This window comes from Anas platyrhynchos, chromosome 2 (assembly GCF_047663525.1).
Source record: "Anas platyrhynchos isolate ZD024472 breed Pekin duck chromosome 2, IASCAAS_PekinDuck_T2T, whole genome shotgun sequence".
NCBI lineage: Eukaryota > Metazoa > Chordata > Aves > Anseriformes > Anatidae > Anas > Anas platyrhynchos.
The window spans coordinates 19804090-19819680 of record NC_092588.1 but is presented as its reverse complement, the minus strand read 5'-3'; the positions used below and the strand labels follow the sequence as shown (position 1 = coordinate 19819680).

General features: G+C 37.7%; 1 protein-coding gene across 5 annotated transcripts in view; it reads left to right on the top strand.

The window, feature by feature from the left end:
* ZFPM2 (zinc finger protein, FOG family member 2) overlaps nt 1-14477 on the top strand; it is a 317702-nt gene extending 303225 nt beyond the window's left edge. For all 5 annotated transcript variants that reach the window (XM_027452589.3, XM_038174744.2, XM_027452588.3 and 2 more), the window contains 3 exons: nt 2923-3129; nt 7362-7586; nt 10999-14477. In XM_027452589.3, the coding sequence (XP_027308390.1) occupies nt 2923-3129; nt 7362-7586; nt 10999-13490 (2924 nt within the window). In that variant the 3' untranslated portion in view covers nt 13491-14477. The remainder of the gene's footprint in view (nt 1-2922; nt 3130-7361; nt 7587-10998) is intronic.
* Nucleotides 14478-15591: the final 1114 nt, after the last annotated feature.

The following is a 15591-nucleotide window of genomic DNA, read 5'->3' as shown; positions in this document are numbered from 1 at the left end:
CCTTTTAAAATCCCTCATTAACACTGCCCTTTGCTTTATGAAAAGATGTTGTGCTCTTGAGATATCACTGTGTACGTACGTGCCTGTTGTGTTTTAGCTTGTAGAAATGTTTGTGGGAAGTAAAACTTCTTTCCTGTTTTGTAACCATCACCTGTAAGGAAGCTGTGATCCCTAACAAGGATCAAGGATGTCTACCATAATTCATATGATAATCATAATTGGAACTTCCTATTAAATTTAGAAGCCTCTGTTAGGATCTCTGCACTCCATTTTCCTGACTATGCAATACAAAGCTCAAGAAGACTTCCCTTCCAACATGCACATGATGTCCATGAAGACCACGATATTTTTATGTGCTGCATTAAGGGGAATGAAGTCATTTCTGTCTTCTAAAACCCCGGGTATTTCCTTACACCAAGCATAGAAGGGGACAAGAGAGGATTGTGCTGTGTCCTGTCCCAGTGGATGAAAATTGCTGCAGAGGCGATACCCTTTATTTCCAACAGCTGGAGGCATGCATCATTTGGGAGTTCATCTAAGGATTTAACTTAACAAGATATCACAGACTCTTGAAATCATAGATATATATGCCATGATCACTTAAATGCCTCATTTTCTCTAGAGTAGAAAATGTGAAAATCACTCTGTACTTCATGGGTCTGAATTATCCTGGGCTGAAGGTTTGTATTCAAATGCAGGAGTGGATTAAAATTCTGTAGTTCTGGTTTACCATGCTAGAAATTGCTTTGCTCCCAAAGCTGTTGCACATCCCATTCAGCTGTGCCTGCCGTAGGTGTGACAGCCTCCAGGAGCTGGGTGGAGTAGGCAGCCGAGGTCACTACCCTCCTCAGCTGTCCTGGCGTAATCTCCTGCTGGACATGAGTCAACACCCTAAGGAGCTCTAACACGAGGAGACTGAGTCAGCCTTTTAGCCTGATTACAGCTGGAGACCCAGTAATCAACTTCACTTGCTTTTTTTTTTTTTTTTTTTCCTTTTTTTTCTTCCCCAAGGGTACAGCATGTCAAGATGTTTGCTGGGATAAAGTCTCAGTTGGTTCTTCTGCATTGACTCATTTTTATTTCATTAAGGAATTCAGTGAATAATGCAGCGTAGGAAGAGCTTTTATTCTACGTTAGATAGACTCAAACACGTTGATTATTACTTTTTCCATATGTAAATAAAATAGGAGCGCATACTAATAATAGAAATCGTATTTCCTCCCAGAAAATAAAATGTGTGTTGTTTACAGTGAGAGTACCCAGTTTCAGGTTGAGAAATTGCAGTGTGTATCGTGTATTTTATCTATGAGACTAATTAATTATGCTTTAGGAATTTAGCCTGGTTCTCCCTTGAACAGGTTTTGTACTTGTCTAACTCCAAAGGCTTCTGTACTCTTTGCTTATATGAGACAATAAGTCCAACTGTGCTCTTCAAATGTTTGATTTCCTGCTTGGTCATTAGACATTCCTGCATTTGTAGACATTTATCTTCACGTTTCATCTTCTTATTCTGTAGAGGAAATTACTCAGATTTACACCATTTAATGCTGTGATTTTTGGACAGTTGTAAACAGCATGCTTTGGTCCCATTACAGTAAATTTCATATAAACTTTGGAGCCACCTTCAACTGCTGTGTTACCAAAGGGTGAATACAAAGACACTTTTCTGCTTTGAAACTTTTACACCACTTTGAGGTCTGGAAGCTTAGCTTTATTTTTCCACTGAAACACATTGTCACTGATGCTGTTTTGTTTGCTCATCTTTGAAAGCTAATAGACTGGTTTAATTAATTGTCCAAGATTTCTCTAAAACAATGTCCTAATTCTTCCATTTAGCTGTGGCATATCATACACTGTTGTTATCTCCTCTACCAGATTTTTGCAACAAGTTGTTTTAAAACTATAATCTCTTTGAGGGGAAAAAAATGAAGTGCAGTTGAAAAGGCAGTTATGCCGAAAGATAAACACAGCAATATTACTTATCAAAACGAGTACAGTTTTTGCTTGCCTAATGAATACAACATATAGCTTTTTCTATATATACAAAACCTGAGGAAAAAAAAGCTTTATAACATATAAAGTATGCAACATTATTTCAGGCATAACTGTATTGGATATGTATCTAGGCCTGAGAGTGTAGATAACACAATATAAGTGCTTTGCCTGTCTAAACATGTTAAATAAATGAGCATTCACTATCGCATTCAAATACATTAGTAGATGTACTCGCATAGTTAATTTTCTTTTTAATGCACTACACGTGACATTTGCAGCACAGAGCTATAGTGTATCTTACTGTTTGATGAAAGTTCTTCCACCTCCCCCCACCTTTTAAACAAACCTTTATTTGAATAAGCCTTTATGAAACAGATCTTTGGCATATCTTCTTTTCAGGAAGTTCAGTCAGTGTAAGCAGAGATAAAGCAGTCATGTTACAAAGAATATTACATAAGGGAAGATTTTTTAGAGAAAGATGGTGGCAAACATAAGGGAGGGGAAAAATGTCCTTAAGAGGAAATCTGATGTCTTTTTTTTTTTTTTTCAGCTGTTTGGTTTTATCTTGCTGTGATTTGGTATTCAAAATAAAACAGAATTACAAAAAATACACAGGAAGTTTAGTGGAAATGTTTTCACCTTGTTTTTTATAATGCTGACCTTTTAGGGTAGAAAATGAAAAACTAAATGCATATTAGTGCTGCAAATAATTGGGAATAATATCCCCAAATTGTTTTCCATGTACATTGACAATTCTTATGTTGATAGAAGGAATATGGTAGATGTGAAATTTATTTGCATCTTCCCCTTGAACAAACCGTCAAAACTAAAAAAAAAAAAAAAGAGTATAAAGACATGGTACTGATGTTTAAGTTCTGGAATATGATATCTTCAATTAAATTTTCTTTTTTATTACTTTTCCTGTAGGAGGGCAGCTTTGGTGTACCACGACCAAGGCCATCTCAGAGGGTGAAGAGCTAATTGCCTTTGTTGTGGATTTTGACTCAAGGCTGCAAGCTGCTAGTCAGATGACTCTTACAGAAGGGATGTATCCTGCACGCCTGCTGGACTCAATACAATTGCTCCCTCAACAAGCTGCAATGGCATCTATTTTGCCTACAGCTATTGTGAACAGTAAGTGGTGAATGCTATTCTCTGGCTTTGTTTTAAAACAGCAGTATTCTAAAGAACATATAGATATTTATATGAATTTATATATTATGAACATATTCATAAAGAACATAAAGATCTTACAGTGAACTCAAGACCACAGAAATTGTATGACCTAAAACACACAGCTCAAAGTCTGGGTTGGTTTCCCCATCATCTCACATGAACTCACAGACAAGAGGAGGAAGAAAAATATTCTGGCAGCTGAGCTCACCCAGAGCATCAGACCTGCCCTCATGTCACAGTCCTGTCATCTGCTCACAGAGGTGATAGAAACTGTTAAAAAAAGCAGATGAGATAGGCCTGTTAAGTCAGAAAGTCCAGCCTTTGCTGCTCAAGTCAGCTTGTTGCTTCTAGTTGCAGCTTCTGGCAATAATTCACAATAGTCAATGGAAAGATAGAACACATCTCTCCAGTGGCTGTTTCAAAATGCAGCAGTGATCATTACTTATAGCATCCCTGATTTATTGTAGTATTTACTGTTCAGTGTTGCTATCCAAGAATGTTTTTAAGTCCTCTAGACATCAATAGACCCTATCATGGACAAAATATACTATCTAATTAAGTGTTGTCCTTAGAGAGGAGGGACATTAGCACATAAGTGAGTTACTGAGCTGGGACAGTTCAACTTGAATTATTTCCTAATTAGATTTCATTTCTTCAACTTTTTTTTTTTTTTGTGTTACTGCTTTTTACCTTTATACAGCCCTAGTTTCTCACCCTCCTCACCAAGTACTTTCCAAACTTTAAATGTTACCATAGTCCTTACCACTTATCATTTAGGCCTACTACACATAGTTATCTCTTTCAGTGTTGTTTTTCTTCTTTTTTTTTTTTTTTCTGTAAGACTGGCCATTAAGACTTTGCATCATAACACCTCCCCATGCTTCCTGTGGTTTGTAAGTAGTGTGGTTAGATACAGTGAGCTACTGAACACAATATGTCAGGTGTGAACGCACCTAAATCACACGGACGCATGATCTGCCACTCAGATTCATGTGGAATAATATTGTCATGAACGGTCACACCTTGAAGCTTTTCAGACAGGACTAATTAAAATATCTGTGGTAACACCTTTCATTCAGATTCAGTCTTTTTTTTTTTTTTTTTTTTTTTTTTTCATTGCTGGTGTTCTGGGTAAACAACTGTAATAGCTATATATTTACTGTTAGCCTGTTTTAAAAGATAAACCTTAAATTGTCCGAGTCATCTGAGTCCTTCCTCTCAGAGAGTTGACAGCAATCTCAAGCACTTTAGATAATGACATGCATTTTTACCCTAGCACTGGGGCTGCTGTGAGGTGATATCTCTGTTGGCAGAACCAACAATTAACATCATACAGTATCTTTCCAAAAGATACTGGGCTGGAAGCCCCTTAAATGGACCAGCAAATTGCCACAGTTAAGGCAGACCGTTGTTCATAGCCAACAGCTACAAGGAAGCCACCAGGGAAGGAGTTACCTAGTGTAAAGGGTAAAGACTCATTTGCAACTTGTTTCAGCTGAAGATATAGTTTTGTGCAAAACCATGCAAGGCCAGCTCTGGGCTTTGGCAAAGTAGCCAGATTTCTACAGCACCAAATTGCTGGAAGCATGTCTGTTACTTTCCTGCCTTTCGGAGACAAAGCTGCGCTGATCATTGCCAGTTCTGCTGCCAAGAAGAATCAAAGTTTGTAGTGTATCTGATCTTACTCTATAGGCTTAGCAGCAGCTCATAGTAACCTTAACTTCCAGAGGCTGCTAAAGCAGCATGTCTCACTGTCCAGAACCTTCTACCTTTGCCTCAGACCAGACTGGGAAGTCTCTACCTTTCATTACTGGGTTGAGGAAATTCAGTTTCTTCAGTAAAGTCTCAAGTCAAATGTCAGTCCAGTAGTATGTTGAATGCACATCTAGCTCTGTAATGAGACATCTTATATTCAGATCTCTAAAACAATTTCGATTTCTAGAAAAAATAAAAGTTGTAGGGTTGGTTTTTATAATGTTTCCTATTCAAAAATCAAAATCAGAATATTACCCTTGGCTTATTCAGCTTGAACTTCAATATTTTGTTTTCTGAAGTAATCTACTGAAATATTTTGAAACTATCTGTTGAAACAAATTGAAATATTTTAAACATTAACTCAGAGTGACCTTTATCTATTTTGCATTGCTTTAGGGGAGTAATAGTTTCAGATCCTATTTCTATACATTATTCTCTGTGGAACTCCATCCTCCCACCATGTAAAAATCTTCAAATGTATTTCTTCTGCATGGCACATACGGAGAGTCACATATTCATCGTGCTGCAGTCTGTCCAGGCTATCTAGCCCACAGGAAGTAAAGGTGGTTGGAGTCAAATTCATTAAGATAATCAGAAAGTTAAATTCTGTGATGGAATGTTGTCAAATGAATTCAAATGGGACACGCTTACCCACAATCAAAATTTTGTATTACTGTCCTTTGGACTTTCTCTTCTAAGAAAACCTCAGTGGTTCAACTTTTTGAAATTATTTAAAGCCAAAAACAAATGTTGAAATGTCAGGTTTCACATGAGATAGACATTTCAAATGCTGTGATCCATATCAGTAATGTCTTAATAGTGGTATATTGAATACTAACGGCTCCATTAAATGTTTGTGTCATGCACAATTTTTTAGTGGGGAAGGAAGAATAAACACTGGCAGTAGTGAAAATATTTTATATAAATTCATTAGCAGAGAAGTAGACAAGCATTAGCATGCAATCTGCGAAGCAAAGTGTAAATTTTGTCTGCATTTGCTGAGATTTAGCAAATAAAAGATTCATCCATTTTAGTGGGCTGTTACCTTCAACTTTGCCCTTTTTTTTTGTTCTGCAGTCAGTGGGAGTTTTGGTGTTAACCAAGATCAACATTTTAACATTAACTACAATTGCCTGATCTCTGATCCTGCAATCAGCTGGCACACTGTGGCTGCACTCATACTTTTATCCTCTCCGAGTCTCAAAAACAAGTGAGAAGCATCCAGACCAATTACAGGGAATGATACATGGCCTATAGTAACTCCCAAACTGAATCCAGAAATGGGTAAAATGTTAACTGATTTAAGCCAAAAGTGTGGAAAGGACCATCCTTATGTTTTAATAATATAAAAAAGAAGTTCCAGTGCTCCAGTCTAGACCCTGTCACTGTTTTAGTTTACTAGTATATATGTACCCTAGAGGGCTAGGATTTCGTCCTTGTTCTTACTGATAGGATAACAAGTTCGGCTTTCAGAAAGATCAAACAGGTCTTTTATCCTTCTGAGACAGATACAGAAAATGCACTGTGTAAGGTATCCTTCTGACAGGATATTAACAACCATATATCTGTCTGCTTTGTGTAAATATACAGTGTTCATTATTAGTCTTCATGTGAGTAAAGTATGTAGCCTCCAGTACATGTTCAACATATCTACTCCCTCTGCTGCTGGGAAGCACTCTGTGCAACCTCTCCATTGTCTTCCCCTCAGAGAGGATGCTGACGCTTCAGGATAAAAGACAATGAGATATTCCATTATTCTTAGCAAATATCCCTTTTGAATTGTGAAAAGTGGAACAGTAACAATTTATCAACAATACGAGGACAAAGTACACTGGAAATTTTAACTTCTAGTATTGATAGCAAGAACCCAGGAAATAAACATGCTGCTTAGTATAATACTACATTCAATGCTACATGATCTAAAAGAAACATAATCTAGTTTGGCCTCCAGGATATCAGAGCAACAGGATTTTACAGTGATAACTGCATAAACATTCATTCTTCAGAATGATCTCCAATTAGCACTCACAAATTGCAAGGCCTGGTGCTGAAAAGACTTGTGCATGCGCACAAAAAAAAGCATGACTGAAAGGTGTCTCCTATTGTGTGATGATGTGTTGGAAATACAGCTTAGTTTTTGAATTGGCACTGCATACTCTCATCAAACAAGTAACTTTATTTCATTTTTAAATATTTACGTGCCAAAAAAATCCAGCTATTTTTATATCAACTATTTTAAAAAATTAATTTTAAAAGAAACTGCTGTCTCCCATGTTCAGCAAGTGACATTTTAATAAACCTGTGGCTCTGCTTTCAATATTTTTTTAAATAAACATGTTTTTAATGGGGAAGGGAAGGGAATTAATCCTGCTGTGTTAATTGGTTGGCGCTGAATGCACTGTGGCTAACCTGCACCTGGTTATATTTGCTTGTAGAGGACATATTCCCTTGCAAATCCTGTGGCATTTGGTATCGAAGCGAGCGGAATCTGCAGGCCCACCTCATGTACTACTGCAGTGGGAGGCAAAGAGAGGGGCCTCAGCTGTCAGAGGAGAATGAAGACAGTGCTCAACAGATATCCAGTGTCTGCCCCTTTCCGCAGTGCACCAAAAGTTTTTCTAATGCAAGAGCTCTGGAAATGCACCTGAATTCTCACAGTGGTAAGTGCCATATATTTTCCTGCATCCCCTTCTAAATTTACCTATCTGAAGAATTATTCGCTATAAATATTCAGTGGAACAGTTTGTCTCCACCTTTATTCTACACCAAGCATCTCTCTTGTAACCAGAGTCATTTCTCTAATCAATAAAATCTCATTTAAATGCTGTCTCTTAATTCGTCTATGTGTGCATACAGGCAGCATTTCTTTACCAGTGAAGGTAAAATTCAGGAATCCAAACACAATTAGAATTCTGCTTCTTAGTTTCTCAGAGATTTATGTACTTTCTAAGAGACTACTTCATGATTCCTTTCATCAAATGTGAGTCTCGTAGATTTCCATATATACGTACCCTCTTTTGACATTCAGCGGAGAGAGACATACCACCTATTCCTTCTGAAACAGCATCTTGGAGTCCTGGAGTAGGCTTCTGATTTAAAGGCAGGAGGCTTTCAGGAGCAGGGTTAAGAACCCTTAGTTTGTTTTTCCAGGGCATGTGTTTCATAAAAACTTATTGTCTTGTTTCATAAAAATAATATTTTCCTCCTTATAAATATAGAATTGGGATAGTGTTTTCTTTGTCCATGTTGTTAAAATGATAATACTGGCTTTATGGAAAGTGGGATTAAAAAATTCCTGAGATTAAAAATCCAAAACTCAGCAGGAATCTTATCTCCCTCTCTGAAGGTCTTCTGAGTGTGCTGTTTGAATTTGTTTTGAATTAGGTCTGGGATTGCAGGTTTTGAATTTGCAGAACATTCTGCATTAGAGTTTCCATTAGCACTCAAAATCTGCAAATAAAACTGCAGTGTCAGGTGTGGGTATGTTGGTTGTGTCGTGTACAGAGGTGTGTCTGGACAGAGACAAGGGTCCCGCAGGGGCCCTGATTCTCCTGTTAAATGGCTGAAGTGTAAAGGATGATAATTTGTGCTTTATTCACAGAAGAAAGCCTGATTTGACTTTTTGACTCATAGGGAAGAGGAAGTCTGCTCTGTGCACTTAGTGAAGTGAAAAACATTTCTCTGATACTTGGGCAGCAATTACAATCCTAGGAAGCATCATGCTGCCTTTTTTCTTTTTTTGTCCCGTCTGCCCGTCTGTGAAGATGTGACAAAGTTTCTTCTGATGCTTTTCAAATTATATTTTCCTTATTCAAAAAGAAAAGAAATACACTGTGGAAGCTGCCTGAACCAGGATGTTGGAAGACATTTTAAAATACACAAAAGTTAGACAAATTTCTATACCACCTCACCTCTGTCCCAGTATATATACTTTATTATCTAATCAGAAAGGTTTAGTGCAGGAGACAAAAAAAGATCCTCAGGCATTGCTAATCAGTGCATTATCCCATAGAAGTCACGGTCTCAGATCATATGTTTTGGCTTTTTCTTCAGAGTTTGTTACCTCACTGAATAGGACTAGAAGAGTGGGAAACTTCCTAACAGCACAGATAATACTTAGCCATTCATTTAGAGGTCAGATATTTTTGTGTTTCAATATCTTGACTTTGAGTATCAGGCTATTGCCATTTTCTGTCTCTCTTGCCTAGCAAAGATTTCAGTGTTCAGTGATTAGTGGAACAGCTTCAGTAAGGGTGAACGAATGCAGCTCAGAATGTCTTACAGTCTAGTAACTAAAACCAGGTAGTCTTGGAAGACAACTTCATTTCTCTCTGAAATTGTAGCCATTGTCTGAGACAGTTGCTTCGACTCTTTGCATTTGGTGTCATATCATTGACTTAGGTGTAGCGAGAGTTTGCCGCTATGAGCTATGAGTGACTGCTTCTTCTTGCAACCTAGAGATAAGCGACTGTGTTTCTTGAAAGGCATAGGTTCATCTGGCTGAACTTCCAGTAAGAATTTTTTGGTACTTATTAGATCAGAGACTAAAACTCAAGCCGTCTCCTCTATTTTAGCCACAAAGTAGTTCCATCAGTCTCTCTCTAAGATCCTGCCAACCTTTAATTCTTCTGTACAGATTATCACAAGTTATTCTGCTGCTTCTGCAGTAAGAATGAGACATTCCTCTTCCAAATACCCTGTAACCTAATGCTGGTTTTCCTTCAGCTTCTGTGGAAGGGCCCACTGGGGGCTGTAGCAGACCTACGCCACTGGAGCACGGAGCCCCAACTGAAACAGAAATTCTGTAGAGATTCTTCACTATGACTGCACTATGTAATGTGAAAGCACCATCTCACAGCAGTGGAGGAGCTAAAGCTTCTTGTGTCCTCCTGGCAAAAAAGTGCCTGACAGGGAACAAGCAGTAATTAAAGTTCTGTGTGTCTCCTCTGCTCAGTTCTGTCCTCTGAGGCCCAGAGTAGTTCAAATTCTAAATGTATCTCACAAATGTGAGAAATAGTGATGCTCAAAGTGAAGTAAGGACCTCCAGATCAACAGAATGGCTTCACACAGATTGAAACACAATATTCTTACAGCTTTATATTGTTCCACTGCCACAAATGTAGTTTATCTGACCAAGGCACATGCATGTGTGTGTTCACGGAACCAATATCCATGTTTCATTTAGATTTCCAATACAATCCCTACCAATTGTTTTCCAGCTTTTGTTGTCTACAAGTATTCAGAATCTGTGTTGTTTCTGTGTTGTTGCAAGACAGAAATTTGGTCTTATCTCTTTTTAAGCATTTCTACTTTCAAAATATTGTGAAATATTTTTGTGTTTCAGCAATGATTATAAGATGGCTTTGAATGTATTGTTCTTGATAGGGAAAGCTGTTGTTGTATTACAGCAGTAGCTTATATGTGGGAGATAAAATGCTCATGAAACCATGTCTTATTTCTCATCCTCCTTTCACAGTTAATACAACTCATGAGTCCTTTCTGATGAGGATAGTTCTGTATGTTGTTACCACACTACAGCCAACTTGTGGAATCAAAAAGTTGATCATCAGTAATGTGCAAAGTGCTACTTGTACTCTTTCAGGCACCCTAAGTTTGAGGGCTGTACCTTAAAGAAACCACATAATAATCTTGCATTTTTTGACCTTGATGTGCTTTCTGTGCATTCAAAATATCTAGTAATTGTGTGTGGAGAACATTATGTCTCCTCAGTTAAAACTATAATTTTTAAGGCCTTTCCATTTAGAATAAGTCCTGTCTATTTTTATCCTTTCCCTTTTTCTTTCATTCCCTTCATCTCTGCTGAGTGCACGTAGATACTAAGGCTCTCCACAGCAGAGCAGAAGTCTGGGAATCTCCTCTAGAAATTTGAGGAAAGAAATTCAGAACCAATTCAAGTATTTTCTGAGTGACTAAAACCTATGCAAGATTCCCATCAGGAGAAAATTAGTTGTTCTTACTGTGTTTGTACCTTCTGTGCAACTGATTTTCCTGTATATTTTCTGAAGGGGAAAACGGTCACTTTAACTTGTATTTTATTTGTCTTTTCTATAGGAGTGAAAATGGAAGAATTTCTCCCACCTGGTGCTAGTCTGAAATGCACAGTTTGTACTTATACTGCAGACTCGGTGATTAACTTTCATCAGCACCTGTTCTCGCATCTTACTCAAGCTGCCTTTAGATGCAATCACTGCCATTTTGGCTTCCAAACTCAGAGGGAGCTACTGCAACACCAAGAATTACATGTCTCTGGCAACAAGATTCAGAGAGAAAGTGACATTGAACATTCTCCAAGTGGAAATGAGGAAGGTTTACAGCCAGCAACAGACCTGCTGAGTAGAAATGAAGTTCCCCAGGGCCAAAAGTCCATGCAGACTAAAGACGCAAGTTCTGATACAGAGCTTGATAAATGTGAAAAAAAGGCTCCGCTTTTTCTTCCAAACCAGAGGCCAGAAACACAGCCTGCAACAAACAAGCAAAGTTTATCATACACTAAAATAAAATCTGAACCATCTAGTCCAAGACTTGCCTCATCGCCAGTTCAGCCTAATATTGGTCCTTCTTTCCCAATGGGACCCTTTCTTTCACAGTTTGCTTTTCCCCAGGACATCACTGTGGTTCCTCAGGCTTCAGAGATATTAGCCAAAATGTCTGAACTGGTCCACCGGCGGCTGAGGCATGGAAGCAGCAATTATCCTCCAGTAATTTACAGTCCTTTGATGCCAAAAGGAGCTACGTGTTTTGAGTGCAACATAACATTCAATAATTTGGACAACTACTTGGTGCACAAAAAGCACTACTGCAGCAGCCGATGGCAGCAGATGGCAAAGTCACCAGATTTTTCTAGTGTTCCAGAGAAAATGCCAGAAGCTGTAAGTCCCAGTAATGGTCAAAGCTCTATAAGCATTCTGAATACAGCTCCTCACACATCAGATCCAGAGAATCAGCTTTTGCAGACATCTTGCATTAACTCTTCCAATGTTTTAGATTTGATTGGGCCAAACAATAAAGGTCATGAAAAAGACTTCACAGCACAAGCTAAGAAGTTATCAACTGCAAGCAACGGTGATGACAAGATAAATGGAAAACCTTCTGACGTGAAGAATCCCAATGCTTCTTTAGTAGAAGGGGAGAGTGATCCTAATAAGACCACATGTGAAGCTTGTAATATTACTTTCAGCAGACATGAAACATACATGGTCCACAAGCAGTATTACTGTGCCACGCGCCACGATCCCCCACTGAAGAGGTCTGCTTCCAACAAAGTGCCTGCCATGCAGAGAACAATGCGTACACGGAAGCGGAGAAAGATGTATGAGATGTGCCTACCAGAGCAAGAGCAAAGGCCACCACTAGTACAACAGCGATTTCTGGATGTGGCTAATCTTGGCAATCCATGTACATCTACTCAAGAGTCAACAGAAAGCCTTGGAGAATGTTACCATCCACGATGTGATATATTTCCAGGAATAGTGTCAAAGCATCTTGAAACATCACTGTCTATTAACAAGTGTGTTCCAGTTTCAAAGTGTGATACTCCCCACTCCACTGTGTCTTGCCTGGAGATGGATGTGCCAATAGATCTCAGTAAAAAATGCTTACCCCAGTCAGAGAGGACGTCCACCTCTCCCAAAAGGCTGCTGGACTATCATGAGTGCACAGTATGCAAGATAAGTTTTAACAAGGTAGAGAACTACCTGGCTCATAAGCAGAATTTTTGCCCTGTCACTGCCCATCAGCGTAATGACCTGGGACAGCTTGACAGTAAGGTGTTTCAAAACCCAGAAAGTGAAAGAAACAGCCCAGATGTCAGCTATGAAAGAAGCATAATTAAATGTGAGAAAAATGGAAACTCGAAACAGTCCTCTCCTAATGGAAACTTATTTTCCACACACTTAGCGACACTTCAAGGACTAAAAGTCTTTAGTGAAGCAGCCCAGCTTATTGCTACAAAAGAAGAAAACAAACATTTGTTTCTTCCACAATGCCTTTACCCTGGAGCAATAAAGAAAGCTAAAGGAGCAGATCAGCTTTCTCCATATTATGGAATAAAGCCAAGTGATTACATTTCTGGTTCTCTCGTCATTCATAATACTGATTTAGATCAAAGCACAAATACAGAAAGTGAATCTCCTAAAGGCCAGGCTCCTTCAAATGGATGTGCTGTGCAGAAGAAAGAGTCTCTTCCACTATTGCCAAAAAACCGAGGCATGGTAATAGTTAATGGGGGACTAAAACAGGAGGAAAGACCTGCAGCAAACCCACAACAGGAGAACATTTCCCAGAATCCTCCGCATGAAGATGGGCACAAGTCTCCTTCCTGGATCTCTGAGAATCCCTTAACTGCAAATGAAAACGTCTCTCCAGCAATTCCTACAGCAGAGGAACAGTTGTCTAGTATAGCTAAAGGAGTGAATGGTTCTACCCAGGCCCCAACCAGTGGAAAGTATTGCCGACTGTGTGACATCCAGTTCAACAATCTTTCAAACTTTATAACTCATAAGAAGTTTTATTGCTCGTCACATGCAGCAGAACATGTCAAATGAAACAATTGGTCACCTTTGGTACCTGTGTTTAGCATATTGTTCCATACAGTCTAAAGAAAGCTGTTTGAATTACATCTGGACAATCAGGAGATTTCACTATTGCCAAGTTGAAGACTTAAAGGTGTAATTTCATTACAGTCCATTAGTAAAGTGTATTATTGGTGCCATTTTCAAAAATATTAATTTATTTTACCAGCAGTATTCATAGCTGTAGTTATGTTATTTTTTATTTAAAAACTTTATATTAAAGTCATTTGTAATGTTATTGTATAGTTATTGTGTAGCACATATGGTTTGCACTGTATAGTAGATTTTAATGAAAATAGTCACAAACAATACAGAAAAGCATTTTAGAAATAGCTTCAAAAGCACTTGTGTATCCTGATTTTTTTTTTCTTATATGCTGTTGCAAATATATGTATATGCTAAAATATAACTTGCAAAGAAGTTTCAACTATGCTGTAAAGTTCGCCTTAAAATTTCAATTTTTTGAACAATTGGGCTCAGTTTGCACTTTATATTTTAGCAGATACAGTACCTTAGTCATTAGGCTTTGCATTTGTATGTAGCAGTATGTTTCTGTCCACTTTCTTAACCTGAAACGTACGTTAAATGAAGATGGCAATTTTTTTCTTGTATAGTACTTGTATTTTCTTTCGCTGATGCATCTCTGTCTCAATTTTTAAACCTTTGCTGTTAAATGCAATACTTTATAAAGAATGAACAAAATTACTGGAAGCAGTATTGTAAGTAATGAGGTCATATCAATCAGTTTTATCTTTTGAAAGGCACAGTCTAAAACAAAACCCTAAACTCAATGCTGCAATTATGAATCTAATTCATATATAAGATATATTTAAATATAAGAGTAGCAATACTGCAACTGGTGATCACAAAGATAATGTTCTACTTCTGATAGAAATAATTTCTCAACAAATGTTGTTACTATGCATGTATATGGATGGAATAAAATTCCAGATCATTGGAGATGTTTGGCAGTAATTTCTTTAAATTTGTTTTATTATTTATTTTATTATAATCCAAAAGGGAGGATTTAGCATTCACAAACTGTAAAGAAACTCTTAGAAACAGGTTAACGTTGCCCCCTCTTCAATGGGAGCAAAGTGACCAAAGACAAAATAAATATAAAGGATGCCTCCACTTTGAGGGAGTCCTTGCTGACAGGTCACTAGCACAACCAAACCTAATACAAGGTAGTGAACTAAAATTTGAAATATGAAGGTCTGAAACCAAGAAGGCTGTTCCCTTTATTGAAGCTAAGAAAGACATATTTCCCTGGCAGTACTTCCATATGTCAAAATCAGTGAAACAATCTGCTTCATAATATCTCTAGTATGATTCTTTTTGTTTTCAGTAGTCTTAAGAAAAACAACTAATAACAGTTGCTTAAATTGAACAGCAGTTTGCTCCACTAATTCAATATATAAATTACTATTCAATAATTTATACTGAAGTCTGAACAAATGCACAATTAATATCCTTCACTTGCAATTGTTCAGTCTCCTGTACACTGTTTTCATTAAAAAATTGACATTATAAAAGTGAACTATTGATGCATTTTTCATCCTATGAATTTGAAAGCAAAGCCATAACCTGAATATATCACATAAACATTTGTAGTTAATTTAATTCCTGTACAAGCCAAAGAAACAACTTAGAATCAAAAACATAAAAGGATGATATTTCAACCAAGCAGCTAGGGTCTAGCATAAGAATATGCAATACCACCAACCTTCAGCAACCCTGCCCTGTATTCTTTGAAACTGAATTTGTCCTTTTATATTTGCAAGTACAGATGAACAGGTACATGTTGATTCTATGATTCTGTGTGATCCGGTAGCAAAAATATAAAAAGCATTTTAAGAGGTATTATTTGCAACTCTGTCGTTTAGCTGGGCCTAAAATATAAAATAAAGATGCATAAAATTGTGCCAGTTCTCACTCCCAACAAAGACAAGTGTATACATTAATTTCAGTAGGACCAAAATTGTTCCTATAACAAATACTTTGGGTAATAAATCTCACGAAGGAGGACATGTGTCACACACACCAGGAGGGTAAAACAAACAAATCATTCATG